Below are 19,713 nucleotides of genomic sequence, written 5' to 3' on the forward strand. Positions count from 1 at the left end.
TTTTGTATCTTTAGTAGAGACAGGGTTTCACTATGTTGGTCAGGCTGGTCTTAAACTCCTGACCTCAAATGGTCAGCCTCACCCTCCCAAAGTGCTGGGATTACAGGCGTGAGTCAACTTTTAAAAGTAGAGACTAGAGCCTGGGAGGAATATGTGGCAGGTCAGGGATGACAGGAGGATCAGAGTCATCCCTGCGATCCATGTGACTTCCATGTGCTGCAACCCACAGTAGAAGCCTTGCCGCAGTGGTCCCGGGTGGCACCAAAGGTGGGAAGGACTGCTGGGGGACATGCAACACCAGCTCTACGCCCTTACCAGTTTCACCTCAGGCCAGCCTTAGCTAAGGAATTGTGATTTTTTTTCCTCCAGAAATTTTTTTTTAAAAAAAGGACTATAACAAGAACATCTTCTTGCCTTGTTTTATACTTTCCACCTTCCAAATCATAGGTTAGACTGCTGTTTGAAGAGCTCCCTGGCTCTGGTAATTCAACAATTGCTACAGATCATTCATGCCTTTCCCCGTAGAGGTTCTAAATCCTGGGAGTTAACTCGGCTGCATATTAGTCAGGAAATGCCTTTAGCTCCTTGACACACAGGATGAGAAGCACAGGATTGCATGGAGATATTTAGTTACTTGCTGGGCCTAACAGGCCCAGTAGTCCACAGGCCGGGCCCTCAGGTGGGCTGTAACCTTTACTGTTGTGATAATGGCTATTAGTCTAGAGGTAACATGCTTGTTCTGAGGCAGGAAGTGGCTGTTAAATTTCCAAACCATTTGTTCTGGAAATTGCTCATTCATTATATATGAGAGCAGAATGGGAAAATGCTGGAGGAATAAATGTTTTCTCTCTCAGGTTATCTTTCACTTCTCTCTTCATTCCCATTCTCTACCCTAGTCCCAGAACCTTTGCTTTATTATTTTCTTTGCTGCATTTGACTTGCTCCCATCCCAACTTTCTTTCACCCTTGGAAGGAAGGAACATTTAACGCAAAAAGAAAAATTAACATGGAATCTGAAAATAGGTGGAACAACTCTATACTTTAGACATTAGAACGTTAAGAGCTGGCCTCTTCATGTTAAACAGAGGTTTATTGATTGCTTGCTATGTGCTTGGCTGTGTGCCATATCCACCTGCTAACCGTCCTAATGGAGTTTACAGTCCAGTTGCAAAGGCAGACAATTAAACAATTGCCATAAAGTGTAACAAAGGCTATGGTAAGAGAGGAAGAGAGGCATAGGGTTTTGCACAGGAAATTCACAATGTGCCTTTCCTTTAGATCCTAGACATCTTGGGTCTGGGTTCCTCCGGACCACCCATCCCGCCTCCCGCCTTATTCTCAATCGTCTCCTATCCTGTGAAGCGGCCGCCTTTGACCATGACAGACGACCTGGAGCATTTTGTGTTTGTGATCCCACCATCCGAAGAGATATCTCTGGATGGAAAAAAAGAAATGGAAATAGAATCAGACCTTTTGGCTGCCACAAACACTACAAAGGTAACGCATGAGCAGTTTATTCTCCTAACCTTGGCAGGAATTCAGCGGGCAGGGAGAGAAGGTCACCCCACACCAGACCAAAAATGGAGCCTGGCATGAGGTGTTCTGCTCACTGAGTTATTTTCCCTCGACTTGTTGGGGATCCTCCCTGATAACCTCATGTGAGCGTCCCTGAACTGCACCTTTCCTGGCTCTGACTTGTCCTACCTCCTAAGAGGAAACTGACAGTGATTGATTCTCACCTAACAACCTTTGCAGTCCCGTGGGAGGGTTTAGGGAACTTCTCAAGTTACTCTGCAGCACATCCACAATAAAAAAAATAAGCAAAACTAGCATTCTTAAAAAGATATCTAATCTTTTTTAAAACGTAAAAATATGTTTTGAAGCTAAGGTGATTGCGCAGTGTGTAAGAATATAAGAATCAACACACACAAGTTAAGGGGACACGTGCCACTACAGAAAGGATAAATTATGCCGGGCGCGGTGGCTCAAGCCTGTAATCCCAGCACTTTGGGAGGCCGAGACGGGCGGATCACGAGGTCAGGAGATCGAGACCATCCTGGCTAACACGGTGAAACCCCGTCTCTACTAAAAATACAAAAAACTAGCCGGGCGAGGTGGCGGGCGCCTGTAGTTCCAGCTACTCCGGAGGCTGAGGCAGGAGAATGGTAAACCCGGGAGGCGGAGCTTGCAGTGAGCCGAGATCTGGTCACTGCACTCCAGTCCGGGCTACAGAGCAAGACTCCGTCTCAAAAAAAAAAAAAAAAAAAAAAAAAAAAAAAAAAAAAAGAAAGGATAAATTATTAAAGAAATTAGGATGGGAAGATTGGATGTTTGGGGTAAAAGTCATTGTTTATGTCCTAGCCTGACACAATATAGTAAAATACATTCCAGCTGGATTAAAATTAAATAATCAAAATAAAATTGTGCAGAAATAGAAGAACATATATGCAATTAATAGAATAAATCACAAGAAAAATAAATTTGACCAATAATATGCAGAAAGTGTATATTTAAAATTATAGAAGGTTTTTTTATTCCCAGAGGAGAAGGGTGGCCCACAATTTGAATCTCTGCACACAGCCTTCTACAAACCATGCACATCAGCAAAGAGAGCTCGTAACTTCACCTATAAGTCCTGCTTACACGTAAACTGGGGACAGAGACTACCCCAAACCTCAGTTTACAAGTAAGTAGGAAATCAACATCTGAGATCAGTTGCATTGGTGGGCATGCCTCACCCGAGCAGAAAGTCCCTGGTGAAATTTCAAATTAAAAAGATAAAGAAGAAAAAATTGCTGTCAACCCCTTATTTTGAAAATCAGCCAGCTGGGCACTTTGGCTCATGCCTGTAATCCCCACACTTTGGGAGGCTGAGGTGGGCAGATTGCCTGAGCCCAGATGTTTGAGACCATCCTGGGAACATGGTGAAACCCTATCTCTACAAAAAATACAAAAATTAGCTAGGCATGGTGGCACGCACCTGTAGTCACAGCTACTCAGGAAGCTGAGGTGGGAGGATTGCTTGAGCCCTAGGGGAAGAGTTGTAGTGAGCCGAGATGGCACCACTGCACTCCAGCCTGGACAATAAAGTGAGATCCTGTCTCAAAAGAAAAAGAAAAGAAAGATTGAAGGAAGGGAAGAGAGAGAGGGGAAAGAAAAGAAAAGAGAAAAGAAAAAAGGAGAAAGGAAAGAAAAGAAAGAAAAGAGAAAAGAAAAGAAAAGAGGGAGGGAGAGAGAAGGAGAAGAGAAGAGAAGACAAGAGAAAAGAGAGAAAAGAAAGGAAAAGAAAAGAGAAAAGAAAAGAAAAAGAAATGGCACTGTAAGAATGCTCAGAATAATTCCGACTATAGGGTATTTTGTAAGGACACAAATCTGGTCTCTCTAAAACGGCAATGTGATTGAGAGGAGGGCAGGAGAGTCTGGATTATAAGATACTAAAGAAACATAACAGATCATGGCGGACGGGAGGCAGGACTAAATTGCAACTCCAACTTGGATGGACAGAGCAGCGTGTCTCACATTGTGAATTTTAGCTTCAGAACAACTGCAGGAATAAATCAAGAAACCTGAAGGGACCCGCAGACCCTCTGAAGCAAGCAGATTGCTCCTGCAGGACCCAGGAGACACCTCGAATACTGTGAGTGCCCAAACTGCAGAAGTGGGAAAGGAAGCTCCTCCACCCCTGGTTTCCCACCAGGGAAACTGAAGGTCTAGTTTACAGGAGAAGATTCCAACCTTACCTGGAGCTGAGTCAATTTAGAGAACTGAGTGAAATACAGGGTTAGAGGAAGCAGCAGGAAAGGCTCTGGGAGCTCCCTAGGTCCCCAACCAGGCCATTCCTGTCTGGCATCACAGGGATGCTTCAGGAGGACGGCCACAGGCCCAGGGAAAATGCCACAGGGAAAAGGAAGTCTCCAGCTGAACTTTGTAACAATTTGAACTGGATAAGAAGCCTCCTGGGCAGGACTCTGGGGAGGGCACGAATCCAGCATGCAGACTCCACAGGCAGGGGAAGAACTAAAGCCATACTTGCTTTCACAGCTGGGAGGTGGGTAGCCTGGGGCAGGTTCTCAGCCCTGCTCACCCACTGCCTGGAAACAGACTCAATGCTATTATTGGTGGGGGCACGGTGGGAGTAAGACCAGCCCTTTGGATTACATGGGAGCTGGGTGAGGCCTGTAACTGCTGGCTTTTGCCCCCTTCCCTGACAACCTGCATGACTCAGCAGCGGGAGCCATAATCCTCCTAAGTACATAACTCCATTGATCTAGGAACCTCACCCCTATCCCCCACAGCAGCTGCAGCAAGACCAGCCGAAGGAGAGTCTGAGCTCAGACATGCCTAGCCCTGTCCCCAACTGATGGTCCTTCCCTACCCACCCGGGTACCTGAACACAAAGGGCATATATTCTTGGGAGTTCTAGGGCCCCACTCACCACTGGTTCCTCTCCATATTACCACAGCTACTGCTCTCTGGAAAGTGCCACCTCCTGTCAGGAAGCCAACCAGCACAGAAATAGAGCATTAAACCACCAAAGCTAAGAATCCTCACAGAGCCCATTTCACTCCCCTGCCACCTCTGCCAGAACAGGTGCTGGTGTCCATGGCTGAGAGACCCATAGATGGTTCACATCACAGGACTCTGTGCAGACAACCCCTAGCACCAGCCCAGAGCCCGGTAGACTTGCTGGGTGGCTGGACTCAGAAGAGAGATAACCATCAGTACAGCTCAGCTCTCAGGAAGCCACATCCATAGGAAAGGAGGGAGCATACTACATCAAGGGAGCACCCTGTGGGTCAAAAGAATCTGAACAACAGCCTTCAGCCATATTTCCCTCTGACAGAGCCTACCCAAATGAGAAGGAACCAGAAAATGAACTCTGATAATATGACAAAACAAGGCCCTTTAATAGCCCCCAAAATCACAGTAACTCACTAGCAATGGATTCAAACTAAGAAGAAATCCCTGAGTTACCTGAAAAAGAATTCAGGAGATTAGTTATTAAGTCAATCAGAGAGGCACCAGAGAAAGGTGAAGCCCAGTTCAAGGAAATCCAAAAAATGATAGAAGAAGTGAAGGGAGAAATATTCAATGAAATACATAGCATAAATAAAAAGCAATCAAAACTTCAGGAAATATTGGACATACTTAGAGAAATGCAAAATGCTCTGGAAAGTCTTAACAATAGAATTGAACAAGTAGAAGAAAGAAATTCAGAGCTCAAAGACAAGTTCTTCAAATTAACCCAATCCAACAAAGACAAAGAAAAAAGAATAAGAAAATATGAACAAAGCCTCCAAGAAGTCTGGGATTATGTTAAATGACCAAACCTAAGAATAATCAGTGTTCCTGAGGAAGAAGAGAAATCTAAAAGTTTGGAAAACATATTTGGGGGAATAATCGAGGAAAACTTCCCCAGCCTTGCTAGAGACCTAGACATCCAAATACAAGAAGCACAAAGAACACCTGGGAAATTCATCACAGAAAGATCATCACCTAGGCACATTGTCATCAGGTTATTTAAAGTCAAGACGAAGGAAAGAATCTTAAGAGTTGTGAGACAAAAGCAACAGGTAATTAATAAAAGAAAACCTATCAGACTAACAGCAGATTTCTCAGCAGAAACCCTACAAGCTAGAAGGGATTGGTGCCCTATCTTCAGGCTCCTCATACAGAACAACTATCAGCCAAGAATTTTGTATCTAGCAAAATGAGGCATCGTATATGAAGGAAAGAGACAGTCTTTTTCAGACAAATGCTGAGAGAATTCACCACTACCAAGCCAGCACTCTAAGAACTGCTAAAAGGAGCTCTAAGTCTTGAAACAAATCCTGGAAACACATCAAAACAGAACCTCTTTAAAGCATAATTCTCACAGGACCTATAAAACAAAAATACAATTAAAAAACAAAAAAGCAAAAAACCAAGGTACACAGGCAACAAATAGCACAATTAATGGAACCTCACATCTCAATACTAACATTGGATGTAAATGCCTAAATGCTTTACTTAAAAGATACAGAACTGCAGAATGGATAAGAATTCACCAACCAACTATTTGCTGCCTTCAAGAGACTCACCTAACATATAAGGACACACATAAACTTAAAGTAAAAGGGTGGAAAAAAGGCGTTTCATGCAAATGAACACCAAAAGAGAGCAGGAACAACTATTTTTATATCAGACAAAACAAACTTTAAAGCAACAGCAGTTTAAAAAGACAAAGGGGGCATTATATAATGGTAAAAGGCCCTGTCCAACCAGAAAAATACCACAATCCTAAACATATGTGCACCTAACACTGGAGCTCCCATATTTATAAAACAATTGCTAATAGACCTAAGAAATGAGATAGACAGCAACACAATAATAGTGGGGGAATTCAGTACTCCACTGACAGCACGAGACAGGTCATCAAGACAGAAAGTCAACAAAGAAACAATGAATTTAAACTATACCTTGGAACAAATGGACTTAACAGATATACACAGAACACATCTAACAACCACAGAATACACATGCTACTCAACAGTTCATGGAACTTTCTCCAAGATGGACCATATGATAGGCCACAAAATGAGCCTCAATAAATTTAAGAAAATTGAAATTATATCAAGCACTCTTGCAGACCACAGTGGAATAAAATTGGAAATCAACTCCAAAAGGAACCTTCAAAACCATGCAAATACATGAAAATTAAATAACCTGCTCCCAAATGATCACTGGATCAAAAACAAAATTAAGATGGAAATTTAAAAATTCATAGAACTGAATGACAAGAGTGACACAACCTATCAAAATCTCTGGGATACAGCAAAGGTGATGCTAAGAGGAAAGTTCATAGCCCTAAATACCGACATCAAAAAGACTGAAAGAGCACAAACTCACAGTCTAACGTCACACCTCAAGGAACTAGAGAAACAAGAACAAATCAAATCCAAACCCAGCAGAATAGAGAAAATAACCAAGATCAGAGCAGAACTAAATGAAATTGAAACAAACAAACAAAAAAGCAATACTAAAGATAAGTGAAACAAAAAGCTGGTTCTTTGAAAAGATAAATAAGATTGATAGACCATTAGCAAGATTAACTAAGAAAAGAAGAGAGAAAAATCCAAATAACCTCAATAAGATACAACACAGGAGATATGACAACTGACACCACAGAAATACAAAAGATCATTCAAGGCTACTATGAACACCTTTACACTCACAAACTAGAAAACCTAGAAGAGATGGATAAACTCCTGGAAAAATACAACCCTCCTAGCTTAAATCAGGAAGAACTAGATACCCTGAACAGACCAATAACAAGCAGTGAGATTGAATTGGTAATTTAAAATTTACCAACAACAAATGTCCAGGACCAGACAGATTCACAGCAGAATTCTACCGGACATTCGAAGAAGAATTGATACCCATCCTATTGACACTATTCCACAAGACAGAGAAAGAGGGAACCCTCCCTAATTCATTCTACGAAACCAGCACCACCCTAATACCAAAACCAGGAAAGGACACAACCAAAAAAAGAAAACTGCAGGTCGATATCCCTGATGAACATAGATGCTAAGATCCTTAACATTTAGCTAACCAAAATCCTTAATATTTAGCTAATCAAATCCAACAACATATCAAAAAGTTAATCCACAATGATCAAGTGGCTTTCACACCAGGGATTCAGGGATGGTTTAACATATGCAAGTCAATAAATGTGATATACCACATTAACAGAATTAAAAACAACAATCATATGATCATCTCAATAGATGCAGAAAAAGCTTTCAACAAAATCTAGCATCCTTTTATAATTAAAACTCTCAGCAAAATCGGCACACAAGGAACACATCTCAGTGTAAAAAAAGCCATCTATGACAAACCCACAGCCAACATAATACTGAATGGGGAAAAGTTGAAAATGTTCCCTCCAAGAACTGGAACAAGATAAGGATGCCCACTCTCATCACTCCTCTTCAACATTGTACTGGAAGTCCTTGCCAGAACAATCAGACAAGAGAGAGAAATAAAGGGTATCCAAATGGGCAAAGAGAAAGTCCAACCGTCACTGTTTGCTGATGACATGATCATTTACTTTGAAAACCCTAAAGACTCCTCTAGAAAGCTCCTAGAACTGACAAAAGAATTCAGTAAAGTTTCTGGATACAAAATTAATGTACACAAATCAGTAGCTCTTCTATACACCAACAATGAACAAGCAGAGAACCAAATTAAGAACTCGTCGTCTTTTACAATAGCTGCAAAAAAACAAATAAAATACTTAGGAATATACCTAACCAAGGAGGTGAAAGACCTCTACAAGGAAAGCTACAAAACACTGCTAAAAGAAATCATAGATAATACAAATGGAAACACATCTCATACTCATGGATGGGTAGAATCAATATTGTGAAAATGACCATACTGCCAAAAGCAATCTACAAATTCAACGCGGTTTCCATCAAAATACCACCATCATTCTTCACAGAATTAGGAAAAAATTATAAAATTCATATGGAACCAAAAAAGAACCCACATAACCAAAGCAAGACTAAGCAAAAAGAACAAATCTGGAGGCATCACACTACCTGATTTCAAACTATACTATAAGGCTATAGTCACCAAAACAGCATGTTACTGATATAAAAATAGGCACATAGACCAATGGAACAGAATAGAGAACCCAGAAATAAACCCAAATACTTAAAGCGAACTGGTCTTCGACAAAGCAAAAAAAAAAAAAAAAGTGGGGAAAGGACATCCTTTTCAACAAATAGTGCTGGGGTGATTGACTAGCCACATGTAGGAGAATGAAACTGGATCCTCATCTCTCACCTTATACAAAAGTCAACTCAAGATGGATTAAGGATTTAAATCTCTTAAATCCAAGACCTGAAACTATAAAAAGTCTAGAAATACCATTGGAAAAACCCTTCTAGACATTGGCTTAGGCAAGGATTTCATGACCAAGAACCCAAAAGCAAATGCAATAAAAATAAAGATAAGTAGCTGGAACTTAATTAAACTAAAGAGCTTTTGCACAGCAAAGGGAACCGTCAGCAGAGTAAACAGACAATCTACAGAGTGAGAGAAAATCTTCGCAATCTGTACATCTAACAAAGGACTAATATCCAGAATCTACAATGAGCTCAAACAAATCAGCAAGAAAACAACAAACAATCCCATCAAAAAGTGGGCTAAGGACATGAGTAGACAATTCATAAAAGAAGATATGCAAATGGCCAACAAACATATGAAAAGATGCTCAGCATCACTAATGATCAGGGAAATACAAATCAAAACCACAGTGTGATACCACCTTACTCCTGCAAGAATGACCATAATGAAAAAATAAAAAAACAGTAGCTGTTGGCATGGATCCAGTGCATCAAGAAACACCCTTCTACACTGCTGATGGGAATGTAAACTAGTGCAACCACTATGGAAAACAGTGTGGAGATTCCTTAAAGAACTAAAAGTAGAACTACCATTTGATCCAGCAATCTGACTACTGCATTATCTACCCAGAGGAAAAGAAGATATTATACAAAAAAGATACTTGCACATGCATGTTTATTAGCAGCACAATTCACAATTGCCAAATCGTGGAATCATCCCAAATGCCCATCAATCAATGAGTGGATAAAGAAACTGTGGTATATATATACAATGGAATACTACTCAGCCATAAAAAGGAATGAATTAATGGCATTCACAGCTACCTGGATGAGATTGGAGACTATTATTCTAAGTGAAGTAACTCAGGAATGTCAAACATCATATGTTCTCACTGATATGTGGGAACTAAGCTATGGGAACGCAAAGGCATAAGAATGATACAATGGACTTTGGGGACTTGGGGGGAAGAATGGGAAGGGGGCAAGGGATAAAAGACTACAAATAGGGTGCAGTGTATACTGCTCAGGTGATGGGTGCACCAAAATCTCATGAAACTTATGTAACCAAACACCACCTGTACCCCCAATAACCTATAAAAAGATAGAAAAATAATAAAAAATAAAAAATAAACATAACACCAAAACACAATATAGGAACTTTGATTAGATGCTTATTTGGGAAAAAATATCTATAAAAGACATGCCTGAGACCAGGCACGGTGGCTCACGCCTGTAATCCCAGCACTTTGGGAGGCCGAGGCAGGCAGATCACAAGATCAGGAAATCGAGACCATCCTGGCTAACATGGTGAAACCCCGTCTCTACTAAAAATAGCGAAAATTAGCCAGGCGTGGTGGCAGGCGCCTGTAGTCCCAGCTACTCGGGAGGCTGAGGCAGGAGAATGGCATGAATCCAGGAGGCGGAGCTTGCAGTGAGCCGAGATTGCACCACTGCACTCCAGCCTGGGCCATGGAGCGAGACTCTGTCTCAAAAAAAAAAAAGACATGCCTGAGACAAACAGGAGAATTTTAATGCAGACTGTGTGCCAGAACGATGGTGTGGAATTATTGTTCCTTTTCTTAGGTGTGATGATAGTAGTTTGCAGGATTGCAGGAGAAGGTCCTTTCTTGAGGAGGTGTATTTAGAGGCAGAGTCATCATGTCTGCAAATGGCTCAGGAGAAAAAGTGGCAACTGTTAAAACTAGTTTTTACTGTACTAGGCCTTCAACTCTTAAAGTTTTCTTTTTTAAAAAACGGTGGAAATGATAAATAAATTAAAGGCAAAACATTTTTTTGATCAGGAAACATGAAAATACCACTAGAAAAATGGGAACTTATTAAACACAGCAGATTAAACACATGTTTATCTCTGCGTCTCCCAAAACAGTCAGATTTTCTATTCACGTATAATTCTAAGAATAAAGAGAAGGAGAGAGAGCTGGTGGTGAGGGGTATAGGCCCACAAAGTATTAGGAATTAGACAGCAAGCAGATGGGGATAATTGGCTTAGTGGTGCCAAGAAGGCTACAAGCCCCGCTGGCCATGGTAGGTATTGCCAGGAGCTAAGACTTGAGTTCCACACACACCCTCCAGCTTCAAGCTTTCTCTAGGGTTTCATCTTCATCCTCCGTCTGAGGGACTAGGGAGCCAAGGAATGCACTGCTCTTGTCACTACCCAAGACTAGACCCTGCCCTGCTCTAGGCTTCCTGACCCTGCAGCACCATCTCCCGAGATGACAGACATGTAGCCATCTCTGCCTTCTGTTTGTGTGTTCAAAAAGTGAATATTTAAGACCTTGTGCTCATTTTTAATTAAGGCTCAAGAGGAGCAGACCAGCTCATCTAAGGGGGGCAAACAGAAAGTGAAAGAAAAGATAGACCAAGTTGTCGAGACTCAGAAAGACAAGCGTCGCATGGCCTTAAACAGGAAAGTCATTTCTGGGGAACCAGCAGGAACCATTTCCCAGCTGTCAGATACAGACCTGAACAACTTCAATGGGCAGCACTCCCAGGAGAAATTCACCAGGTGGGCCTCCCAGCAACCCAAGGAGGGGAATGTGGGCTAGAGCCCACATTGAGGGTGTGGCTGTCACAGCACTGGAGGGGAACAGAGCTGTCCTGCCTGTGGGGCTCCAGGGGCCACCATGCCTACCCCAACAGGACAGGACTTCCAGGCAGCTCTCCTGTCTTCTCTTGGCCAGAGGGGAGCCTCTCACTTTACAAACCTGTGTGGTCATTTGCAGACTGAATCACTTCCGGTGGATCGTGCCAGCCAATGGCGAGGTAACGTTGCAGGTGCACTTCTCTTCTGATGAGTTCGGAAACTTTGACCAAACTTTTAACTTTGAGATCCTAGGAACTTGCTGCCAGTACCAGCTCTACTGCCGAGGCATCTGCACTTACCCATACATTTGCCAAGACCCGAAGTAAGTGTGTTTCATTTTAAAAGAAAAGGTTGACAGATGTGTTTTCGTTTTCCTCTGTGGCACTTTGAACAAGGCGGTTCTTACCATAACGTGGAGCTGGGGCAGCACCCCAGCACCTCTTGTCCTATCAGCTTCCATGTCTCGAATATTGACTAAGGAAGGGAGGACATGATACTACCAGGATTCCCAGACTGCAATAAAGAGAATGATCATAGGTGCAAAGGGGGAGGAAAAAAGCCTTCCTTTGGTGAATTAGTTTGCTTCTTTAACTATTAAGCAAATTTAAAGCAGTTCTATGCTGTAGTGTAGAAACCATGTGTGACTCTGCATGGGCGAACTTTTTCCAAGCTACTGAACACCACTGTGCAGCTCCTACACAGAAAAGCACCTGGCTGAGCAACTGGCCACGTTAGACCAAGGGACCCAGAAGCTAATTCGTATCTCCCAGAACTAGTTTTCCATAGGGATTCTCAGGAATGTTTTCAGCTGGGTGCACTGGGACGGAATATCTGACTCAGCTCTGTCACCACTCCTCATTATGGAAGACACCACTGGGGAGTCTTTTTTGCAAGTTCACATCATACTGTCTTCTCTGGTGGTGGGAAGGAGCTGGGGCAAAGAAGAGTCACTCTGTCTCCAGACGCCTGGACCCCATGTTGAGCAGGGAATATTGAGTTTATGTAAACATCACGTGGCAGCACGGAACTTCTGTTCAGGCAGCCTCTCCTCACCTCTTCCTCTCCTGTGTTCAGAGTGGTATTTCCTCAGCGGAAGATAGACATGAAGGCAAATGAGGTCATCTTTAAGAAGTATGTTATGAGCACGGAGACATACTACTTCGGGCCACTGCTTTGTGGAAAATCAAGAGATAAGTAAGTGTTCCATTATTTTAAAGCAGATTTCAGACTCCTGGGTTGGGCTCATGAACAGTATAAGTAGGATTCCTGTGTATATAGATGTGACTTTTACTAATGCTGCCTCTCTTAGCCCCAGCTACAAATCAGGAGAACTGGGTTCTTGTGTCCCAACTCCTTGCTGGACACCCAGAGGAATGAGGGTGCCATTTTCCCATATAGGAAAGCCTAGGAGAGACTTCAGGCTTGATCAGCATAGGATCAAGGGTTCGCTTTGGCTTATGTTTGGTTTAAGAGGCTAGGAAGATATTTCTGTAGTCACATGAAGCAGAGAATAGGTTATACAGCTTTGGTTCTCAAAGGAGAGGTCACTCTTCAAGGCAACAAGAGCCACAGACATAGATGAGATTGCCTGAGAGAGGACTGTACAGGTAAGAAGAAAAGGAGTCCTAAATAACTACAATATGTGCAAAAGGAGGAGCCAGGAGGTGAGAAAGAGGCCAGCGCTATTGGAGAAGCCAAAAAGACCAGTGTCATGGAGTCATGAGAAGAGGACATGGTTGCTACAGTGAATGCTGCAGAGAGGACAGAAAGATGAGGGCACAGATGTCCACAGGGTTCAACAACATGGAGGTCACTAGGGGCCTTAGCAAGAGTCCTGTACCCAAGCAAAGTGAAGTGAGAAGTCAGATGAAAGATAACTTTGGAGAAGCTTGGCTGTGAAGGGAGATGGGAGGAAAGCCTGGAGCACAGGGCAAGCTGTTTGTGCGATGTTGTTCTTATGATGCTTGCATGCCGAGAGGAAATGGAAGGAAGAGGTTGGAATTTCAGGAGTCAGGAAGGGCCGTCAATGGCATAGTTCCCTGAGACAGCACAGTGGGATGTGGGGAGGCTGGCTTGTGCCTGGAAGAGGGCCTGTCACTGCATGCCAGCGGGGAGAAAGGCGAGATGGCATCGCAGAAGGTAGGTTTACAATTTGATTGGAAGGGTGAGGAGGCTCCTACGCAATCATGTCTTTTTCCCCTTGACAAATGTTGTGTGGTCATCCCTTGCAAGTGAGGGGAGTGGAGGAAGTTTAAAATCTTGAGGAAATAGAGGGGGTATGAAAAACAGTTTTTGTGGAAAGTAGGAGAGGGAGCGTGTTAGAGAAACAGACTAAGATTTTTAGGCAGAATTGGGGACCCACAGGTGAGATTGATGATCAGACATTCTCAGCGATACTCATTTTTTCAGTTATATATAAATTTCTTTTTTTTTTTTTTTTTTTTTTTTTTGAGGCGGAGTTTCGCTCTGTCGCCCAGGCTGGAGTGCAGTGGCCGGATCTCAGCTCACTGCAAGCTCCGCCTCCCGGGTTCACGCCATTCTCCTGCTTCAGCCTCCCGAGTAGCTGGGACTACAGGCGCCCGCCACCTCGCCCGGCTAGTTTTTTGTATTTTTTAGTAGAGACGGGGTTTCACCGGGTTAGCCAGGATGGTCTTGATCTCCTGACCTCGTGATCCGCCCGTCTCGGCCTCCCAAAGTGCTGGGATTACAGGCTTGAGCCACCGCGCCCGGCCTGTTATATATAAATTTCTTATCATATAGGCAGGGAATTAAACCAAAACTGGAACCAGGTCTCCACCGTGACTTCACTTAACACAACATTTCTTGTGCTAAGTAGAGAGTGTTAATTTCTGGGCTTTCTCGGTGCAGCTCATGGGCCATCTTTGTCCTCCATTCCCTAATTACCTCCACTTTACTCCCTGAGATGCTGGATTAAAAAGTGAAGGTAAAGGTAATTTGCTGATGCTGGAGAGGATCTTCAAAGCCCAACAGGAGGGCTTCGGAGGGAAAAGTATGGTCAGGTTGATGGATATGAGGTACAGAACAGTCTGGGAGTAGGAGTCAGGGAAACGATGGTTATTCAAAGAGGTACATGTTTGGGGCAGCACTGGAATTAACCAGGATGTGGGGCCAGATGACACTGATCTGGGAGGACAGTGACTATGGTGATCCAAAACAAGTTCTAGTACTACTGGGTATTATTCACTTATTCTTTTTCTTTTCTTGTCTTTTTTTTTTTTTTTTTTTTCGAGATAGCGTCTTAGTCTGTCAACCAGGCTGGAATGCAGTGGTGCCATCTCGGCTCACTGCAGCCTTGAGCTCCCAGGCTCAAGCAATCCTCCCATCTCTGCCTCCCCAGTAGCTGGGACTACAGGTGTGTGCCACTGCACCTGGCTAATTTTTGTAGCGATGGGGTTTCGCCATGTTGCCCAGGCTGGTCTCGAACTCCTGAGCTCAAGCAATCTGCCTACCTCAGCCTCTCAAAGTGCTGATATTACAGGCATGAGCCACTGTGCCAAGCCTGTTCACTTATTCTTTTAAACCGTGCTGAGCCTCAGTGTCCTCATCTGCAAAATGGGAAAGCAACAGATTCATGAGGACTGAACTGGGTAACACACATGGAGCCCTTAGCACAGTGCCGGATGGAAGTGATTAGTGGTTGAGAAGGCCGCACCCCTTTGGCAAATATTCACACGGAGAGTTCTCTGTTTCTCTGACTCTCATTTGGTCTCTGTCATTCTCTCTCCTTTCATCCTCCATCGTGGCCTGTCTAAAACCTTCTTCAGGTGTTTCTGCTTTCCTAGCCTGTGCTGTCACCTCTGACGATGTGCCTCTTTTTCCCTTGGGCCTTCTGGTTTGTTTCGCTCAGTTACTATTAACTGAGTCTCCCTCAATGCCCACAGTGCTCAACTCTAAAGATCTCTCCTTAAGGTACAAAGGAACAGAAACTGCTTCCTAACAGGGAACAAGGCCAAATGAATTCATGTCAGAACAGTAACATTCTCTGAGGGTTTGAGAGAAGGAGGTAAATGAGGTCATCTGTAAAACAGATGTGAAATAAAAAATTACTCAAGTGAGGCCAGGCACGGTGGCTCATGACTGTAATCCCAGCACTTTGGGAGGCCCAAGCAGGCGGATCATCTGAAGTCAGGAGTTCAAGACCAGCCTGGCTAACATGGTGAAACCCCGTTTCTACTAAAAATACAAAAAATTAGCTGGGCATGGTGGCGTGCACCTGTAATTCCAGCTACTCGGGAGGCTGAAGCAGGAGAATTGCTTGAATCCAGGAGGCAGAGGTTGCAGTGAGCTGAGATGGTGCCACTGCACTCCATCTTGGGCAACAAGAACGAAACTCCCTCTCAAAAACAAAACAAAACACAAAAAAAAGTTACTCAAGTGATCATCTCTCTCAGGGACATAAGCAGGTGGAAGGATAGATCTACGTATTTCTCAGAATTCTTTGCAATAATCATAGCTAACATTCATTGGGCATTTGCTATGCACAGCTGTCCTGAGAGCTTTAGATGCGTGATCTCACTTCCTATTCAGCAATTCTAAGTTGTGTTATCACCCCGTTTTAGAGATAAGGAGACCAAGGCTTGAGGGAGTCAAGTCACAGTGTAGCATTTATTCTCCAAGGCAAGTCTGCACAACTACAAACCTCATGTTTTTAGCCACCATGCCACTGCCTCCATGCAGTCACACTGTCCCTCTGAATTGCCTTTCATGTCACAGCCTTCTTTTCCACCTGCATTCTCATTCAGTCTTCATACCCTTAGCCCCATTCTTGTTCATCCCCAGGTACAAGTCATCCTTATTCCCAGGCAACATGGAGACGCTAACAATCCTGAACACTTCCTTAATGGTGGTGGAGGCATCCTTCTATTTTCAGAATGATGTCAAAGCAAACACATACTTCCTGGAACCCAACACCATGGTCCTGAAACCCAATGAGAAGCAGGTACGGTCATATGGACACAAGTCACCAGGGGAAGGCTTTCTTGGGAAATTTGAGGCCTTGGCATCCTTGGTGTAAATGTACTTTCTTTTGACTTTTCCTTCCATCAGATATTAACCGTATGGGCCTACCCTACTTCTGTTGGTGTCTTTGAAGACAGCATTGTCTGCTGCATCAATGATAACCCAGAGCCAGCCATCTTCCAATTAAGCTGCCAGGGGATCCGCCCGGAACTAGAGCTGGAACCCAGGCAATTACATTTTGACCGGCTCTTGCTGCACAGGTCAGAGTTCTAGATCATGTCAGGACTGGAATGGAATTTAAAGAGTGTTTAGTTCTAGGGTAACAAACTCATCTTGATTTATTCTGGACTCTCTTGGTTTTAGCACTGAAAGTTCTGCACCCTGGGAAACTCCTTGGTCTATGCAAACCGGGATGGTTAGTAAACCTATTTAATCAACAGATTGTTAACTTGGGTTCAGCGGATGAACTTCAGCAGGGCCAAGGACCCCCACTAAGATGAACTACCAAAATATGCATACGTCTGTGTTTCTTCAGAAGAAGGACAAGCTTTCTTCAGATTCTCAAAGCAGTCTGTTGCCCAAGAGGTTAAGAATCTTTGCTCTAGAAGTTAGAGTAAAAGCAGAACATTAGACCAAAACTGGAACTTACATATTCATTAATTGGAATTATTATTGGAATTGGTATTATTATTCTAAATAGAAAAAATGTTTATTTCTGGGACTTCTGGGAGAGAATATTGTTATGATTGTTATGATATGTGTCCTGCATTCTTTAATCACCACACCAGCCCCATTTCCTGATAAATACCAGTTAAAGAACTAAGTAATAATTGAAGTAACCAAAAGTGTTTTTTCTTTCCTCTAGTGAGTCATGATCATGCCACTACACTCTAACTGGGGTGACAGAGCGAAACCTTGTCTCAAAAAAAAAAAAAGCAGAGAGAGAAAAATATTGGTAAAACTGAGCAGAACCCCAGTCAATAGTGGGGCAACATCAAGCAGTCTAATGTATTTGTGATTGGAGTCCCAGAAGGAGAAGAGAGAGAATGGGACAAAAAGTCTATATTTGAAGAGTAGATGGAACTTTCCCAAATTTGGTGAAAAAGCAAAAACTTACCTTTCCAAGAAGCTTAGCAAACCTTAAGCTGGATAAATATAGTTATAGCCCAAGTCTTGCCACTAAATTTGTGACTTTGGGGCCATCAATTAACCTCTATAAGCTTCAGGGATTTTTTTGTTTTGTTTCTTTTCAAGACAGAGTCTCCCTCGGTCACTCAGGCTGGAGTACAGTGGTGCGATCTCGGCTCACTGCAACCTCTGCCTCCCGGATTCAAGCGATTCTCCTGCCTCAGCCTCCTAAGTAGCTGGGATTATGGGTGGGCGTGCACCACCACACCCAGCTGATTTTTTGTGTTTTTTTATTTTTAGTAGAGACAGGGTTTCGCCATGTTGCCCAGGCTGGTCTCAACTCCTGAGCTCAGGCAATTCACCTGCCCCAACCTCCCAAAGTGCTGGGATTACAGGCTGAGCCACCACGCCTGGACGGTTCAGGTTTTTCATAGGTCATCTGGGGTTAATAATATCAACTCCACCTATTTTGTTTAATAGATTAATAACCAAGAAAGAAACCCACATTAAGTCAAAGTTTAGTCCAACTACTTAAAAGCAGAAATTAAGAGAAAATCTTGGAAACAGCCAGGAGAAAATGAAATGCAACATGACAGACTCCTCATCAGTAACAAAGGAAGCTGGAAGACAAGAGAATGGCATTTTTAATGTGCTAAAGGAAAATATAGTTGACCTTTGAACAATGCAGGTTTGAACTGGGTGGGTCTGCTTATATGTGAATTTTGTTTTCAGTGAAACACAAATTGAAAATATGGTAGACCTAAATAAAACAATTCAAAAAAGGGTTAAGAAATGTTGTTCAACACCCACACATGAAAGAGAAACTACGATTTTTAAAAAGCATATGCTTGGCCAGGTGCAGTGGCTCACACCTGTAATCCCACCACTTTGAGAGGCCAAGACAGGCAGATCACGAGGTCAGGAGTTCAAGACCAGCCTGGCTAACATGGTGAAACCCCGTCTCTACTAAAAATACAAAAATTACTGGGCGTGGTGGCAGGCGCCTGTAATCCCAGCTCCTCAGGAGGCGGAGGCAGGAGAATTGCTTGAGCCTGGGAGGCAGAGGTTGCAGTGAGCCGAGATTGCACCACTGCACTCCAGCCTGGGCAACAGAGCAAGACTCTGTCTCCAAAAAAAAAAGAAAAGAAAAAGAAAAAAAATTACATGCTAAGGATATGGCCATTATCCTTAGCAAACTAATGCAGGAACCGAAAACCAAATACCGCATGTTCTCACTTACAAGTGGGAGCTAAGTGATGAGAACCAGTGGGCACAAAGAGGGGAACAACAGACACTTGAGGGTGAAGGGTGGGAGGAGGGAGAAGAGGAGAAAAAATAACTGTCGGGTAGTAGGCTTAGTACCTGGGTGATGAAATAATCTGTACAGCAAACGCCCATGACACAAGTTTACCTATACAACAAACCTGCACATGAACCCCGAACCTAAAATAAAAGTTAAAAAGAAAAAAAATGTGCAACTACAAAATTTGAAATGGAATTTCAACTTCCTTTTGTCTCTGCAGACTGGAATCCAGGGTAATTCTTCTCCGCAACGTCACACTCCTGCCTGTGGCCTGGCGGATCACCAGCCTCGAGCACTTGGGTGATGATTTCACCGCATCCATGATGCAGGGGACCATCCCCCCCAAGGCTGAGTATGGCCTGCACCTGTACTTTCAGCCCACCAAGCCTGTCAACATCAAGAAGGCTATTCGGTTGGAGGTGAGGCTTCACACATCCACAGACTTGGTTATCAAAGCACGTACACAGACACACACACACACATACACACACACACACACAGAGGTCTCCCTGTTACATGCTCCCATCTGATCCCCTTTCGATACCCCCGGTCCACAATATCTTGCTGTGCACACAACTGCAGGCTCCATAGAGGCAATATTGCTTATGGCTGATTTCCCAGTGCCAGGAACAGAGCAATCAATGTGGAAGGAAGGAACAAATAAATGAATGAAAGAAAGAATGAACAAATGAGCAAATGGAGTTTCTGTACCTAGGTAAGCATCAGAGTCCTGATTTCACACACCTAAACCCAGTCACCTATCGGATTCCTATCTGGGTAAATGTCACCCTCCACCCTGTTGC

The 19,713-nt window shown here is 43.3% G+C and overlaps 1 protein-coding gene across 1 annotated transcript in view; it reads left to right on the plus strand.

The window, feature by feature from the left end:
* The window catches only part of HYDIN (HYDIN axonemal central pair apparatus protein), a 480,054-nt gene that overhangs the window by 367,899 nt on the left and 92,442 nt on the right, over nucleotides 1-19,713 (plus strand). The window contains exons 49-55 of the mRNA XM_007993708.3: nucleotides 1,279-1,497; nucleotides 11,213-11,421; nucleotides 11,639-11,821; nucleotides 12,574-12,693; nucleotides 16,300-16,459; nucleotides 16,567-16,739; nucleotides 19,131-19,329. Coding sequence (XP_007991899.3) covers nucleotides 1,279-1,497; nucleotides 11,213-11,421; nucleotides 11,639-11,821; nucleotides 12,574-12,693; nucleotides 16,300-16,459; nucleotides 16,567-16,739; nucleotides 19,131-19,329 — 1,263 coding nt within the window. The remainder of the gene's footprint in view (nucleotides 1-1,278; nucleotides 1,498-11,212; nucleotides 11,422-11,638; nucleotides 11,822-12,573; nucleotides 12,694-16,299; nucleotides 16,460-16,566; nucleotides 16,740-19,130; nucleotides 19,330-19,713) is intronic.

The sequence above is a fragment of the Chlorocebus sabaeus genome, chromosome 5, assembly GCF_047675955.1.
Source record: "Chlorocebus sabaeus isolate Y175 chromosome 5, mChlSab1.0.hap1, whole genome shotgun sequence".
Lineage (NCBI taxonomy): Eukaryota > Metazoa > Chordata > Mammalia > Primates > Cercopithecidae > Chlorocebus > Chlorocebus sabaeus.